This window comes from Python bivittatus, unplaced genomic scaffold, assembly GCF_059951505.1.
Source record: "Python bivittatus isolate LINGU-HERP-01145 unplaced genomic scaffold, Pbiv_v1 ctg000570_np1212, whole genome shotgun sequence".
Classification (NCBI taxonomy): Eukaryota; Metazoa; Chordata; class Lepidosauria; order Squamata; family Pythonidae; genus Python; species Python bivittatus.
The window spans coordinates 12,129,023-12,147,317 of NW_028277097.1; the positions used below are offsets into that span (position 1 = coordinate 12,129,023).

An 18,295-nucleotide genomic window follows, 5' to 3' on the forward strand; every position below is an offset into this window, starting at 1 on the left:
GCACATTAAATGGCATTGGGAGACCAATACCTAGGTCACTCCTGACTAAATGCTCATCCAAACCTTTCTGGGGTAAAAGCACATATTACATTATTAAGGCACCTTTAGAAGCATGCGTATACTGCTAGGCTGTAGGACACGGGCTTATTTTTTGCTGACATGATCATCACTTTTATGCCACACCTAAATTGTGCCTTAAAAAATGCTGCACAGCGATTAAAAGTTAGTCCTTGCCCCAGACACAACAGATAGAAGAGAAGATGACAGACAGCCTGGGCAGCAGTACCTGATCTGGGCAAAAGATAGGGCCAGGTTGGTTTCTCCTTTGCCATAAAGCCCTTCCTAGAATGCACAGGATCCTGCTGGTAGGAAACAACAACAACTGGAATACCTCCCTTCAACTTTGTGGACCTGTGAAAAGTTTGGCAGGGCCTAAAACAACACTTTTGTTTTATGTTCATGTGAAATTGCACATCTAGAAGTTTGATTAAATTTGATATGTAGAAGGGAGGAGCAGTTGTAGTATACATCCATATATCGTCTACAGCCAGAGTTCTCCTGTGATACCACAAGCTCTTAAAATGATAAATGAATTTGTACAACCGCCCCCATGAACCAAACTAAACAATAAATAATAAATACATAATAAATAAAACTGCTATGACTGGGAGGCAGTTTTGACAGATGGATATATCCAAGGTTTAGCTATCATTCAAAATTTGCTCTGGGCTTTTCTACTTGCTTTGCCTGCACAAGCCTGCTCTGGAATTGCCCAAAGTGGGAGCAAGTTTTGATAGTGTCCCTCTACCCTAATCCTATGAAGACTAATGAAATTGCAAAAAGTTTTTGTGACATACCCACATACCCAGGTTATCTGAGGGACCATTTATCTCCAACTGTTTCTGCCCATCTGGTAAGATCAAGCACTCTGGGTCCCATTGATAAGTATCACCTTGTGGGACCTAGGAAGTATGCTTACTCTGTTACAGTGCCTGCCCTCTGGAATCACATCCCCCCAGAAATTCACATGGCTCCCACCCTTACGTGTTTATGAAACTGTTGAAAACCTGGTTATTCTCCCAGGCCTTGGGAAGAAGGTCTGTGGAGCCCTCTAGTTATGTTTAGATATGTCTGTCTATGGCTAAGTGTATTATTCTGGTTAACCAGGATCGTTTTTATTCATATTTATATATTTTGTTTTCCTTTTTTTATCTGTAAGCTACCCAGAGTTGTCATGGAATGGGGCAGCCTTGAAATTGGATAAAATAAATAAATAAATCAGTAGCTCATGATGCACACAGTTTAAGGACCTCTGCTTTACAGTATAGACTGGCAATTTTTTAAAATACATTAACTAAAAACGAATGCTGTGTAGAATTCTTTATAAAGTATTATGGTCAGCCAGGTGAAAATCAATTATGAGGGACAATTATTCACAAATTATGAGATTTTTCTATGAATTGTTTCCACGTTAAAAAAATTGAAAACCCCATATTTCCAGCCTTTAAAACTTGCCAAATTTGTTTATGATTAGCTCAAAAATATTGATCAGGAAATATCCTATCACAACTGTACCTATTTTTTTTTAAATGGCATATTCATCCTAGATCTTTGGAAGAATACAAGTTGACCAAGTGATAACAGCTAAAATGGGAGACATGACACCATGCTATGAATGGTCACTATAAAGTATCTAATGAGTGGCCCAATTCTGATGGGTCTTTTATCATAAATTATAACCTTGAGGATATTGACTTTCTAGTAGATCTGTGGCCAGAAGCTTCAAGGTCATCAATCTTGAGAGCTCATCCCTGTCACTTAGACTCTAAATTACATGTACACACCTTACCTTTCTAGAAAGTGAGAGGTGGAACTGAGAAGATTAAAAAAGAGAGATGATGCTATTAGGGCTTTTTTTAGCTTCTCCTTGGAGGAGAAGTGAAAGCTGAAGTTTGTCAGAGAGTATGAAAGTGCTGCTCATCAGAGGAAAAAGCACTATGGTGCATCTAAGTGACAGAAGACAGAAGGGTTCCAAGCCTGAAAGGAAGATTCAAAGACTTCAAGAAAGAGGCCTGCAGCTGTTCAGCAATCTGGTGGCTGAAGGTCCCAGAGAGAAGAGTAGGGCTGAGCACAACAGAAGAAAAGGCATTTGCAAGTCTCTGTCTCTATAAAACTGACAGAGGGAGATGGAGTAAGTAAATAGCCCCAAAGTCTGCCTAACTAACTGAAAATTACAAGAACCCTGCCCACGCAAAACCAGAGGGAACTGTAAACATTAATAAAGGGGGGACAGCAAAAGCGAGAAAAACATAGATACAAACTGAAAGAAACACAGTAGTTAAGTCCTGTAGAATCTTTAAAGTAACAGAATATCACCTTAGGCAAATAGAAGGAGCTTTGTAATACAAACTTCCTTTAAGTAATACCTTGCATAATAAGTCTTATTTCATAAATAAACCAATGTTGTGAATAAAGTATTATTCCACCAGTTGATTTGTATGCATTGCCTGGTTTGTTGCTATCTCCAAAACATTCAAACCCGTAACAAGATCCTACTGACCTCCAATCTGCCATGGCAGGAAGTAAGACTGCAGAAAGTAGGAAGTTGCAGAAAGTTTTCCTAAACTTTCTGTAACTGAGATGGGAAGAATATTTTATTTCTTAAGCTAAGTATGAAGGAGAGACATGTATTTTCACAGTGGCTCCTACTTTTGCATTCTAGGCTTGGTTCACCCTTCAATATGGTACAAAATTACCTCAACTCTGCCAGCCAGAAGGGATATACAGATGCTTTATTAGCAAGGAATTTCAGAAACTAGCAAGAAGCCTAGATCAATACACAGTCTTGCACTAAATCCTCTTTCAACTATATTCCTGAACACTGGAAATGGATATTTTTTTCACCATTAGATGCATTCAAAAATAATTCATTTCTATTATATTTACATTTTTGAACTTATAGTGACAAGGCATTTTCCCAAACATATAAAAGACATTATAAAAGGCATTGGGTGAATCTGGATGAAGGAAATATCATGATGGTGGTTATTGAAGTAGGTTATTTTTAAAAAAGGAACAATGGCCTTCAGTTAGCAGTGATTTTAAGATGCATTTACATCACTCTCACCCCTCCACACGATCTGCCTGACACTAAAGGATCAGAATACAAAGCATGGCAAAGACAGATGTTCGAATTAGATTTTTGCTCATTGACAGAACTAGAAACTATTTCAAGAATACCATAATGTACATTTTATACTGCTTATAGGAATTGCTGAAAACTAGCTGAGCCTTAGCATGAGGTAAATATAATCCACAGCACATCTAGACAGTCCACTGCTTTTTCTGCTGGTTGCACACAGGAAATAATGAAGCTTTAGTAAATGAATGGAATTTGCAAAATCAAGGTATTTTTATTTTAATTTGTAAAAAAATAAAACAGACATTTCTTTCATTTACAGATGCAAAGAACCCAACAGAGTAGAGTTGGAGTCGGAGTCAGAGTTGTGGGACCAACTTCTCTGTTGCAGCCCCCACCTTCTGGAAGAGCATCCTTCCAGAAATGTGGGTGCTGCCTTTTCTCCTGGGACTTTGGAAAGCCCTTAAGACCTGGCTTTGGTCCCAGGTCTGGGGTTAATGTGGTTGAGGGGCCTCTGCAGTGGTATTCTGTTATGGCTGCCAGTGTTGCTTTATGTTTTTAAACTCTTTTTATTGTTTGTTGATATTGTAAGCCACCCAGAGTCTGTTGGAGTGGACGGCTATAACAAATATGAATGAATGAATGAATGAATGAATGAATGAATGAATGAATGAATGAATGAATGAATGCAGCTTCATGGAGCATAGCCTTGCTAAGATTTCATACCATTTGGAAATAAGTTAGGCAACAACTCAAAGATATTTCAGTGAAACTATGACAATGGATGTTACATTAATATAATAGACCAAAAAAAGAATAAATTATGCTCCCTACACAAAGGGGTGGAAACAAGGTAGAGTAATGAATAATCGGTGGTGACTGTCAACATTTTATTTGCAATTATTTAACAACTGTGATTGATTGATTGATTGATTGATTGATAGATACAAAATTTTATATACTGCCTAATTCCAAAACTGAGGATTTGGAGTAAATGTTGTGTTATGGACTGTGAGCCCAGTTCAGTTCTGATAGTCAGAAGTTTTTAATTTGATGCTTGTTTTCTTGGTATCTGGCTCTGGCTGGCTGACCTAGAAAAATAACAACAGATCTACAAATCTGAGATCTGTCCTCCCCTATTTTAGAGCACACAATATTTTAATCTATGACCGTATTGCTTTTTTTTAAAGTTGAAGTCATTAAATCTGTCAACAAGAGGTAGTGATATAGTATTATAATCTCAGATTTTGACAATGTCAGTGACTTTTGACCTTTTCTCTTATTATGTGGTCAGCTGTGCTGACCAAAGAAAGCTAAAACTAACCTTTCAGACACAAACTGCAAATAGTGCTTTTCTATTTCATGAGAAATTTACACAAATGCAGAACTCTCCTATATACATTAAAATATTTTATTAAAAAAAAAACAAAGTAAAAGCATATAAATGGTAGATTGAGAAGCACTGCTACTTAATAGAATCGTATTTCTTTGTCATATTTCAGGTAAATTCATTCTAGCTGACCCATTTCTTTTGTGCCTTTAACTAAGATAGTGCATATGACAGCTATTCGAATTGAGGGTAACCAAGTAGTTAATTCATTTTAGTTACTGATAATGCTGCACTTCACTTTTCACTTTTATAACAACATTTTTTAAAAAATGTCTTCTAATAGGATATGTAACTAGAAGCAATATTGAAATCTACATCAGATACAATAGTCTATATCATTTGAATGTTAGTCTCCTTCTATGGACAAAAGGACTTTAAAGGAATGGATATGGAACTGATCTGCTTTTGTTTTAATCATAAACAAAAAAGTTGAATGATTTGCTAAAAACAGCTCTTGGGAACTATGACACACTCACATTAGGAAGTGAATCAATAGTTATTAGCATTTAAAATATAGATATATAGAGAAGGTGCATCGTATTTTAAGATGACAGGGGAAGATTTAAGTTGTCATGGTTAACAACTTAATATTTCCTCTACAACTAAGGGTTATTCTTTTCATATCACTTTTATCATAATCAATTGATTGACATTTGACTATTTATATTTCATCTGTGAGCTCAAATTTTCTTTCTGGATTGCATTTACATAGGTATTAGCCTTTACATTTTCACAGGGAATAGGAATGCATAGGTATCAAGGCAATTATTCACAGGGTTTCTAGGCAGTTTAATCATGCTTTTTAACCAACTCATTTAAAATACATATGTGTATTACCAAAGCCTTGTTGAGATATTGAAGGAAGCATGAGCCAATGTGCAGCGTCCATCACAAAAGCTATCATTCAGATATTAAATGTTTTTTTTAAAAAAGCTTCTTTCAAAATAGCCTCAAAAATTAAACAATCTGAATAATCTTACAGATTAAATAGTTAAATTTCCTTACAGTTTGAGGAACATTGGTTCAAAAGAATCCAAGCAGTAAAACAGTTGAGTTGAGATTCTAGTAAAAAATGTTGAACCTTTTCGAAAGACAGTACAAAATGAGGGAGAGAATGGAAAGCCAGTGTTGTTGGGAAAAGGAAAAGAGCAAAGTTGAAGATGTATTTCAATTGTCCTGGGCATACATTCAGGGTGTCTGAACACCTAGATCCATTCTGAAAAGAATAATATATAATTCCTTTTTATGTCTTCACAATTATTATTTAATAAAATACATTTTCCTTTGTTATCCGCCTATCTGGCATATAAGTAGCAAACAGAATGAACAGCTGATAGTACCTACAGCTTTAATGGGATGAGATGTCTTAGAAACTAAGGTTTATTTTTTAAATGTAGTCATATGGCATTTTTAATTGCTGTAATTCATTGTTATATTACATATTCATTTGGATGGAATGAAAACACTACATCTCAATAGGATTATATTTATGAATGCAATTATATTTGAAATAGTCCTTTGCTAGTAACAGCTTGATCCTGTGAGCATCATTAGCAATCTAATACTACATCTAAACAAAGTTGAACATCTTCTACTCTTTTAAAAAAACAACCACGCAATTATAAGTAAAAAATAAGAACCTCCAGCACAGTGGCCATCTTCTAGAAAATAATGTATACAGATCAGAAATTACTATAGATGTATTCATTTGTAATTCAGTTTCATGAATTTATATCTGACCTCATCCAATTCAGGTGGATGATTTCTATATTTTACATAGAAAAGTGTCAAGCCCAAAGCATAAACTTGCACAGTAATTATATAGCTGCATTGTTTTTAATGAGCTGGAAACATTACTCAAGAGATCACAAAATGTGGGAAATCATAAAAAAACCAATGGATGTATTGCCCCATGTATAAATACTCCAGCTACTAACTAAATCTTATTTCTTTTCAATTGCCACCAAAATAAAATTTATAGTGATAATGGTTTCATTGTGTATGCCTACCAGATTTTTTGTACTGTAAATTATATAGGAATCTAGCCAACAGAAATACAGTTGCCTTTTAAAATTTGCACAGAAATCTATACATACCTCAGTCAAGTAACAAGATCCAAGAGAAAGCTTGTACAATCTCTAGCCCAATGCTTTATCAGTATTTTAAAGAAATCTTTTAGTTATGTAAATTGTAGAGAAATTAAACAACCTATTTCAGTACATCTGATAACTGTTGGCTTAAATAAGAGCAAAATCAATTAGTGAAAGAAACGAGACATTTAACATATTCCTCTATAGATGCCATTATGCAGAATCTCTCTCTCTCTGAAAAAAAGCGGAAAAAATAATTAAGTCGCTGACTCATTCCCACAGACTGCATCCCTAACCAAACTGAAGCCTTAAGAGAATAAAACTTGATTTGCTCACAATCAGTCCTTGCTACTTTGCCTCTCTAACTCTTCCACTGTGCAGTAAGAACTTCTTTTACTCCACAGAACACCATGTACATTGCTTACAGCACTCCAATTAATTAACTGCAGTAAACTATTCTCAAGCAAGAATTACCTTTTGAACTCTGTCGTCAACATGAATATCAGCTTGAATTCTCCATTAGCCCAACACAGATATTGTAAACCATGACCTCTGCCAAACTGCATCAAATTAATTAATTAATTAATCACATTTATATAGCTGTCCATCTCGCGAATGTGACTCTGGGAGGCTTACAGTAAAAACTGACCATCAAAAACAAACATTAAAAATTATACCATAATAAAAACATTAACATTATTAATAAAACCAGGTGAGAGCATCTTTGATATCACATACTGTGATGGAATGGCATGGGACTGGAAAGGGAGTAAAGAACGTGATCTCGTCTCCAGAGCAACGCGCTGGAGATAAGAGGCGAAAGCTGACGCACCCCTAACATTCCAGTTGATAGTGAATTCCTGTTCTTGGGAACTAGCCAGCAGTCTGAGAAGATTTCTGTAAACAAGCACTAGCTAATAAACCTTGCTGATTGAACCTGCACGGTCTCCAGGAGTTCCTTGGGCTAGGCCTGACATCAATCTTCTCAGACTGCTGGCTAGTTCCCAGGAACAGGAATTCACTATCTCCTGGAATGTTAGGGGTGCGTCAGCTTTCGCCTCTTATCTCCAGCGCATTGCTTTGGAGATGAGATCACATTCTTTACCCCCCTTCCAGTCCCATGCCATTCCATCACACATACAGTGTAGCCATCTCACCAGTTCTCCATTTCCCTAGGATGGCTTACACAAATGCAACTACTTGGGGCTAAGGCCAACAGATCCTTCATTGAAATAAAACACTGTAAAATAAACCAAACAAACATCCATAATTAACATTTATTATTTCAATAAGTTCATAAAGTTGCCTTATTTTGCATATTGCAAGAATTTTTGGAAATCTACAAGATCACCTATGCCATGTTTGAGCAAAAAGGAAGTAGTTGCTGCAGTCTAAGCATGTAATAAAACACAACTGAATCTTTGCAGTGATATGCTATAAAGTAAAATATATCTAGATATATTTATTCCTGAAATAACTTCACCATGAGATTTCAGGCACAAATGTATTACTGTAAAACATTGTTCAAAATGGAGGGGTGTTGATTGCAACTTGTGAAATACCACATCAAGAGCAATGTTTCGGTGGGATTATACAGACTATAACACTTACCTGCTGAGATGTCATCATCAACTAGATCATGTTCCTCTTCTTGAATTTTGGCTTCAGATCCTGATTGTTCAGGACTCACGTTAACAGTCTGAATGGTTTCTGCAGTCACTCCAGCTGAAACATCAAGACACAAAACACTAAATCTATTTGCAATTTTCTTTGAATTAGAAAACATATTTAAACTTCACATTACGTCTTTATCACATTAAATAATCTGAGGGATTAAGATGAGATTTGAAATCCTACAAAAATCAGTGAACTGATGTATCTTTGTCCAGACTTCTTGTAGACGTTGACCTGATTTTACCAAGCTTTCTGAAATGATTTCAAGATTTCTGGGGCTTCTGAATCTTGTCAAGATCTAATTAAGGAACTCAAGTGTGATACAGAACTAATGGCAAACAAAGACAGAACTTCCTGCACAAGGAGCAATGTTCCCATAATCTTATATGCTGGATGGATAAACGTCTATCTTAAAAGGGGTTCACATTTAAGAATAAGAAACGTTATAACTGACAACTGCTTCATCCCCAGTGAAAATCAGTAAATACATAAAAGTGCATTTGTCCTGTTGGTACCTTTGCCTCCCATCTGTTTGTTGTTCCTAACTTGTCCTCCTATCCATCTGTTGCCTCCCTCTATGTGGAAAAAGCATATGGTATGCTTATAAGGGCAGAGGTCTTCAATTAGGGCAGGGGCATGTGAAATGCCCTGTACACTTAGGACACTGTATAATAAGTACAATAATACACTTCGAAACATCATGACAACGGTTGTTGTTGTTTATATTTTACTTCATTAGTAATTTAGTGGCATATAAGGGGTCAGGTTCTTTTTTAAGAGTTCATTTTAAAGAAAAGAGAGGCTATATAAAGATGTGTATCTTGTCAGATTCAGCAGCAAGGCAGATAATATAATATATCCACTGTGAGAGTTAGAGCTGGCAAGGTCAAAACCAAAGGACTTGAGAGCAGACTGATCCATTTCAATAACAATGCATAGGTGCCAACCAACCCTCCCACCTAAAAAGGCATGGGCAGGAGAAAGACAAGGTTTAAGCTTTGAGTCTGCTAATTATATAGCTTGAGTCTTATAGTGTGTAGTTTTTGGTTATCTTTGTATTAATGGCTTTTCTATCAAATGATCTTGCCAAGAGTTGTGTCCCTGAATTCCTACCTATAAGTCTTCTAGTTTAAGTATCTATCTGGGAGAAGCCAGACATCTATATCACTAAACAATACAACAACACAAAATGCTCAAACACAAAAGCCACAGAGGCAAAAAGAAAAGTCAAAAGCCAATTCACCAAATTTGGCCACAGATCTCAGTGGTGAGTACACTGCCTGATCGTGGTTCTCCAATGTTTTAGACTAGGGTCCATCACAGCTTACCAGGGGCTGACAGAGATTAAACCTGAAATCTTTTGCATGCAAAATGAATGCTCCACCACCACTCTGTTATAATCCTTTTCTATGTTGTTCAAATATGCTTTCAAAAGACTCTCCCAAAGAAAATAAATTCTACCATACGGAATCCTAAGTATTTCACTTTCATCTGCCCTTTACTTACTGAGTATACCCAAAAGCTCACTCAGGGTATGGAGGAGGAAGCAGCATTCTTGAAAAAGTATGTAGGAACCAATTAAGATCCCACCATATGGATGAATTCCTCCTAAACTTCTCCAGCACAATTTATTATTATTAAACAGATTTATATCCTGCTTTTCCTCCAGGAGCTCAAGGCAATGTGCAAAGCATTTCTTCCACCATTTTTCCCTTGCAATAGGTTGGGCAGAGGAGTAGTGACTTATCCAGAAGCAACCAGTGATCTAAACTAATCAGAGAGTACCAACCGGATAGCAGAACATGCAATAACGTTACTTAGAAAACATTGTCAACTTCCATAGAAAGCAGCGCTTACACTAGTTTATATTTAACACTGAAAAGCCAGAATATATTATTTATTATTCACAAAGCAAATCTGTCAGATTTCTCCTGAACCTCCATAGGAAAAAAAATCATAAATAATAAAATAAATAAATAAACCCAGCCACAGCATTGGAGACAGAAGGGAGGGGGTGAAAGCGAAAAAGAACAGAGAAATGTGAAAAACAGAAATAAATCAGATGGAGACAGACTGTGAAATACAGGTCCTTTTTTGAAATAAAGTCAATGAACAAAAGCATGCATTACCTACCCTTACCTCCCTAGTCTTCAGTGCTTTTTTAGATACCTGGTTAAATGAAATTTGAGTGAACAGGTTTATACTATATACATAAGGGAGGATAAATGTTTTATGATGTAAATGAAGGAGATGTAGTTATTTCAGTACCATTTTGCCCCGTTACAGGATTTTACATGGACTATTACAAAATATATAGCTATTTGCAGATTAAGAACAATGCAGAAAAATTGCTGCAACCTTAGTCTTGCTGGTTAGAAGTAGCATTATCTTTTTGTTAGTGGTACTGTCATAACAGAATGTATTTATTTAATTCAATTTAGGCTCTGCCTGACTCCAAACTGACTCTGGGTGGCCCACAATATAAATAAACCATAAAAAACACAATACAAAACAAAATGGGTTCTGGTCACTCTATATAAACATAGATAAAATCACATCCATCTCAACCCAAGGCCAACTGATTTAGCAACAAAAGAAAACAATAATACTTTTTTCCATACATAAAATAACAGAAACTAATAATAATTTTCAATAATCATTTGAGTACATGGCTTCAACACTGAAACATTACAGCTGTTTTTAAACTTTCCTAAAAGTATGTAACTGAATCTATTTTTGTTAAAGCAACACAGATCATCCTCAACAATCCTATGAAGTCATCTGGCTATTGCCAGTAATAAAGAGTAACTGGAAGGTGCCTCTATATCTGGCTTTGAGTGATAAAAAATCACAACACTGCATGTGATAGTCTTCAACTTCTCTGGATGAGCTCTCAAGTGCCAAACGTGCAATCATCAAATAATGCACATGTATGTATCTAAACATCCAGAGAAACTGAACAGCTCAGTTCTGGAGCATCAGGGAGACTATTAATTGGACAAGTGTTAATTACATCATCATCACAGAGCTCTAATCATCCTGTAAGAAAGGAAGCTGGTGATGGAGAACCTAGTAGTTTTCTGGCTAGAAAGAACCCTTACGTCAACATCAATCAGGTGCTTTCTGAAGCCTTCAAGAGAATGGCTATACATTTATTGACTTGGAAAAGCAGAAGAAAAAAGCCTAGAATTTAAACCTAGAGCATACACAGACTTGGTTTCCACATATGGCAGTGGAACATCTTCTGTGTATATATAGACTTCATATCTGGCTGCAATAAAGAATAATCCAACCACACTGTGTCTGAGAACCTTCTGCTGAGAAATCTAATTCCTAAATAAGGGGTTAAGTGTCTGGAGAGCTGAGATTTAACAGTAAAGCCTGGTGTGCAGCCTGACAAATCTACCAGATTTACCGTTTCATGCCAGCAATTCATCATCTAGAAAATTTAGACCATGGTCCCAGAAAGAAAATCTCTCCATCTGCAATATTCTTTCACTTTCTAGTTCTCTTACATGGACTGGAAGGATGGATAAGCAGAACACCTTAAGCCCACAGGTTCTTAAGCTTCCTTCCTTCCCTCCTTCCTTCCTAGATTTTCAAAGTTCAAAGCTGCTCTTTGTGGTATCATCTGTCCCCACACAGATTATAAGAAAAGGATAATTGTCAGAAAGCTTGACAAGCTTTCAAAGTTGTTCTGTCACATCCCTGATCCTTGCCCGACTGGAAGAAGATTTTACAAGTTTATGAGTATAATCTGCAGATATTTTCTAGTTCCTCATAGTAGTGAGCCACTAAGTACCAGAACTCTCTCTTTTTTTCTCTTCTTTTTATACAAATTTCCTCAGGCCTTCAGGGATTCACCACTGTGTATGTAGTGTCTTCTGCTAAAGACTCAGGGCCTATTTCTGGTAGGAGAGCTTGAAAGTTGTTTCTCAATTCCAGTGGAACAGAATTCTCAATAAGTAGAGAACAAATAGATCTGGACAAAGGTAACTCATTTTCCCTAGCAGAGATGAACATAATTCTATATTCTGAAACCAACCAGGTTTCCTAACTGTTTCCTAACTATTCAGGAACCTTCCAAGAGACCAACATCTTCTGCAGGACTCAGCAAGTAACATAGTTTTAAAAACACCTGGGTGAAGGCTGACCATACCTGATATAGAAACAGGAAGGTTTTCTGTGATAACTGGTATCACCTGCTTTGTATCAATCAACTGAAGCCAGAGAGTTTAATTTTCCTTATAACTTTTTATAATTTATATTTCTGCATTAAGTCTAATTCTCTGAAATTCAAACCTTGTCACATGTGCACTTGTCCAGTTTGAATGTTCGTATACAGGTGCAAAAATTTGACTGAAAGCATTTAAGGATTTTAAAGATAAACAGTTGAATGCACCCTATTCTGCAAAAAGCCGGTGTAATGATGAACAATCTTTAATTGAAATACTGAAAACCATTATGTGTACTGTACTTAAAGTCATTACTTCTGTACATCTAACTGTGCGGAGGATTGCAGCTTCAATTTGAATACAAAGGGACAGAAGCATAGCAGGAATAAATAGATAATAATTTAAATCTTCCAAATGTCGTTTAACAAAACTCAGTTCATATCAATGAATTCTACAAGAGGTATGTGTGTGTGTGTGTAATGGTGGAAGCAGTTGGCACAAATATCTGAATAAATAAGAACATACTAATATTGAAAGATGCAAGACTTTCCATGGTTTATTTTCAGATAGAAGGTTTAAATATATTGGAAACAGATTTCTGCAGTGACTGACCACTTCTGCCCCACATTCCATGCAATCCTTATGACAGACAGACTGCCTGCTTCACATTAATTCACTTCACACTATTTCTATCGATCCACAGTCAGTTCCCCAGTCTCTCTGCACACACTGCCTGTCTGGCTGCCTACATCCACATCAGCACATATACACAAAGGCCACAGAAAGATAACCTTTTGCTTTCCATTAAAGACACAGTAGCCATTTTTTTTTCTATCTGCAGCAGCATCAGACATATAAATATACCGGAGTTTCTATTACCTGCTGGACAAATCGAGTGCTCAAAGATTTCAAGTACATTCCAGTGTTGCTGTCTTAAAAAAAAAACCTATTGCTTTTCACATTTTAAGAAAAGATGTTACTTTGGCCAAAAAAGAAGTATCCGTGTATATTGTGCTGGTTGGATAGAAGGGGAAAACTGGAACAATAGATGTACAGAAAAGAAATCCTCATGATATTTCAGTTTGAAGAATTAACCTTACACAGATGAACCTGAATTGTCTGTTTCTACAAGAGCATTTTCTAAAAGCTTTGCTAAATTCAACAGCCAGGCTTGATTTAACTGAAATACAATTGCGTAGTGTTTGAAAAAATGGGACATACAAAGACATACAAATGCACTGCTTGTATGTAAACACCCACATGATTAGAAGATCTTTTTGTAATGCTTATGGCATCTCTTCTTCCCAAAGAAATAAGGAGAGAAATAATAATATAACAATAATCAAGTACTGAGGTAGGTAGGTAGGTAGGTAGGTAGGTAGGTAGGTAGGTAGGTAGATAGATAGATAGATAGATAGATAGATAGATAGATAGATAGATAGATAGATAGATAGATAGATAGATAGAAAGATAGATATTCACCAACTAAAAGGCTGACAACTCTACTGCTGGGTTTCAGGGGTCCCAATAAATAGATTTGATATTCAAATTCAATTTAGAATACATTGTTTGTCTTCACATATCCACAGATTGGTCAATTAACCCTTTCTTTCTGGGTTTGCACACTGATCCATAAATATCGTTGAACTTGCACAACTTGGTAGGCTAAGCTTCCCCAACCTGGGTGTCCTCTAGAAATACGGACTTCAACTCTTCAGAATTTTCAGCAATACCCTTCCTATGTGGGAAATTTTAAGAGCTGAAGTGCTCATATCTGGAGGACATACAAGCTGGGAAAGGCCATGCTAAGTAAAAATCTGGTTGGCCAGTTTGTGGACTGTTGTGTTCCATAATGCCAGGCACTGTAAAACTAGGGCATATTTTAGAATACTGTTCCCAATCCCTGACTAAGGTAAATCTAATGAATCGATAACTGACTTAGAATTAAGGTTCAGTGAAATATTTTGATCAACTTCCAGAAATGACCAAATCAGGCAGACTCTTTGCCAGGGAAACTGCCAAGTGAGAGAAGATCCCCATGTTCCTGAGGCTGCCAACAATTTGCAAATCATTTGTAAACCACAAGCTTCGTAAAAATAATGTAAATATTGTAGATTAAGTTGGCAATTTTAAGTATGCAAATACTGGGCCTATCAATATATAGTATAGTTGACACTGTCACAAATGTGACCGTAGTGCTAAAACCAGAGGAGAAAATGAAACAGCCAAGCCTAGCATAAGAAAGCAGAGGAACCCTCACCTTATATTAATGCTTTACGCACAACCCTATCAAAAATCCAGATTGCCAAGAAGACTCTATTTTTCCCAATACTAGTGGATTCTCCTTTTGTAGAAAGATAAATAACTATCTAAAACAGTAGTAGAAACAAAGAGCTTTCATCTCTCAGACAAAATAAGATTATGCTATATGGAAATCTTGGAGGTGGGAAGTTTAAACAAAAATCAATCATCAAGAAACTAAAAGCATCATATAACTTCACTGATGAAAGCTATAAAATTACTAGGTACTTGAACTGTCTATGCTGGAGTGTATTTTCATTTAATATACAAGGGAACTTAATATGATACAGCGTGGAGATATATATATTCAGAAGTAGCAATGAGTTTGATGAGAACTCTTCCCAGGATTACAGCCTTCACAATACTGGCATTCAAAGATTTGTATTCTGATTACCAGTTAACATCTTCCATTTAAGTATCTATTAAAAATTATTTTTTAAAAAATGTTTCTTTGTACCTACTGCAGTAGACAGCAACATGGTATTAGCCAGCAGTGAGATGTTCACTGGACCAGTGAAGAGGGGTGGGGATGGGGGGGGGGAGACTCATGTTTTGTTTTCTTTTTTTTTAAACAAAAGATCTGTTCCTTGTAAGAAATACCAAAATCTTGGCAGATTTTTCTAGTGTGACAAAGGATTTTAAGCAATCTCATTTCTTGGCTGTTTTTGATTTTGCTTTTTTCATGCCCAAGCTGGAAAATATTACTGACCCATGATCTAGCAATATCAGTGTTCATTCTTTTCATTTTTCCTATTTAGGTGTGACTTTTCTTTTTTAATACATTTTATTTTTAATCTTTAAAAAAAATGCACTATGGCAACAGAGCACATATGATGCTGCCACAAGTAAACGTATACAGGCAGAAAGTGCAATGATCACATCTAAAATACACTTTTGCTCTAAATTTAATTTGGTTAGCTTGGGGGCATCCCATACTGGTTCATCTATCTACATAACTAATCACACCCAAAGGGTGTAATTGAATTTGTTTGTTCTTTTTAATTCTTTTTTTTTAAATACAAAAAAGCAAAGATGTGGTTCAGTTGCCTGAAGTTCGAGATAATTTTACAGAAATGACTTTACACAATCAATGCCAATATTACTGAGGATGCAAGAGTAGTACAGCTCTTCTGAAAGAGAAATCAAAAGGATTTTGTAAGAGATCCTTGACACACAGCACAAAGGCAACAGCCAAGGAAAACTGGGGGGGGGGGGGGGGCCTTCCTGGAAAGATGAAATGTCCATTCTTATACAAATTATATTGTAGGAGAAAATAGGAATGTTTTCTTCCATAGATTTCCATGATTATGAGAACAAAAGCAATTACACAATAACTCTCAGAAACATTAAAAGTACAATATCAGAAGGTACACAGGATATTGTTCCTGAGATAGTTGCTGATACCTTTCAAATTTTCTGATGGATCCAATTATTTTTCAAATAAAAAGCACCACCCCAAAGGCTGTTGAACTAATGGAACGTAGGACAACTAAAAACTTCCAACTAACAGAAGCTGACTTTCAGCCACAAGATTTCAAACCTAATATAATTTGAGCACTAAACTACACAACACCTCAAATATTAAAGGGATGAAAATTTCAGGTTGTAGCTACAATACCATGCATTGTTGTCTCAGGTCTGTATAAGATAACCATAATAAACAAAGTATTTTGATTTTCAATCAAAATAGGAAACAAAAGCTTACTACTACTACTACTACTACTAATAATAATAATAAAAAATCACCATCAGTCAATTGCAAAAGGCAGTTTTACTTGTAACAGCTTATATCCTGTGACGATACCTTTAATACCATCAAACATCTGCCTATCCCAGGTCCTTGGGAATAATAATGAAGTTAAGAAAAAGGTTGGTAGTGAATACATCATGAAAGTGAAGAAGTTCTTAAGGTCCAAACTCAGTGAAGGAAATACCATTTAACACCTGGGCAATTCCAGTCATTAGATATGACTGAATAGAAAAGAAACTGCTCAAATAGCAGAGGGACAAAAGATCAGCTCCTAGTTGACAAGATGATTTTTGGAAAGTGTAAAAGAAGGAAGACCAACTTGAATGTAGATTGAATTGATTACAAGAACACATTCAACTCCCTGCCACATGACTGGATAATCAAGTACTTAGAAATAACAGGAGTCAATAGAAACATCAGAAGCTTTGTGCAAAGATCAATGGCAAAATGGAAGACACAGTTGTTGGTCAATGGCAAAAGACTGGGACTGGTTAACATCAAGACAGGAATCTTTCAAGGAGACTCACTATCACCACTACTGTTTGTCATTGCATTGATTACTCTGTCAACAATACTGAACAAGTCAAGCCATGGCTATCTAACACTGAAAGCATCTCCCAGGCTATCCCACCTCCTTTAACATGGACGATTTGAAGGTGTATGGAAAAACACCATCTGAAATGGAATCACTGCTCACCACTGTCCAAATATACAGCCAATATATTGGAATGGAGTTTGGACTGGACAAATATGCCACCCTTACCATCAACAGGGGAAAAATATGAAAATTGAAGGAATCAAGATGCCCTATGGAAATAACACCAAGAGACTGGATGATGAAGATCACTACAAATACCTGGGCATCCTTCAGTTTGACAACATCAAGCACACTGAAGTCAAGAAGAAGGTTAGTAGTGAATACATCAGAAGAGTGAAGAAAATCTTAAAGTCCTAACTCAGTGGTGGAAATACCAACAAGGCAATTAACATTTGGGCAATTAATATACAGTCATTAAATATACAGCTAGAATAGTGGAACAGACTCAGGCTGAACTAGAAGCCCTGGCTAGGAAGACCAGAAAAATAATGAAAATGAATCATGCCCTTCATCCACACAGTGACGTTGACAGACTCTATTTACCAAGGAGCACAGGTGGGCGTGGAATGCTGAAAGTACACTAGACAGCTGAAGAAGAAAAAAGGGCATTGGAAGAATATCTGAAGGACAGTGAAGAAGATGCACTGAAGTTAGTACAACATGAAGGCTTACTGAATACCGAAGAGACCAAACTGGCTTATAAGAAAGACCAAATGAAGAATAGAAAAGAGACATGGCAAGGCAAAGTATTATATGGCCAGTACACAAAAAAACTAGCAGGCAAAGCAGATAACAAGAAGACCTGGCAATGGCTAAGAGCAGAAAAGTTAAAGAAAGAGACAGAGGGGCTAATTCTGGCTGCATAAGACCAAGCCTTAAAAACAAATGCATATAAAGCCAGAATTGAGAAGACAGCAACAAACAGCAAATGCCACCTCTGCCAAGAAGCTGAAGAAACAGTGGACCACCTAGTCAGCTGCTGCAAGAAGATTGCACAGACTGATTACAAACAATGGATGACAAAGTAGCAACAATGGTGCATTGGAATATCTGGAAGAAATACCACTTGCCTACAAGAAAAACTGGTGTGACCACAGAATAGATGAAGTAACAGAAAATGAAGAAGCCAAAGTCCTCTGGGACTTTAGAATTTAAAAACACAAGCATCTGCCACACAG

The 18,295-nt window shown here is 36.3% G+C and overlaps 1 protein-coding gene across 2 annotated transcripts in view; it reads right to left on the reverse strand.

The window, feature by feature from the left end:
- The window catches only part of WDR7 (WD repeat domain 7), a 232,722-nt gene that overhangs the window by 134,832 nt on the left and 79,595 nt on the right, over window positions 1-18,295 (reverse strand). For both annotated transcript variants that reach the window (XM_088152672.1, XM_088152671.1), the window contains one exon: window positions 8,231-8,344. In XM_088152672.1, coding sequence (XP_088008798.1) covers window positions 8,231-8,344 — 114 coding nt within the window. The remainder of the gene's footprint in view (window positions 1-8,230; window positions 8,345-18,295) is intronic.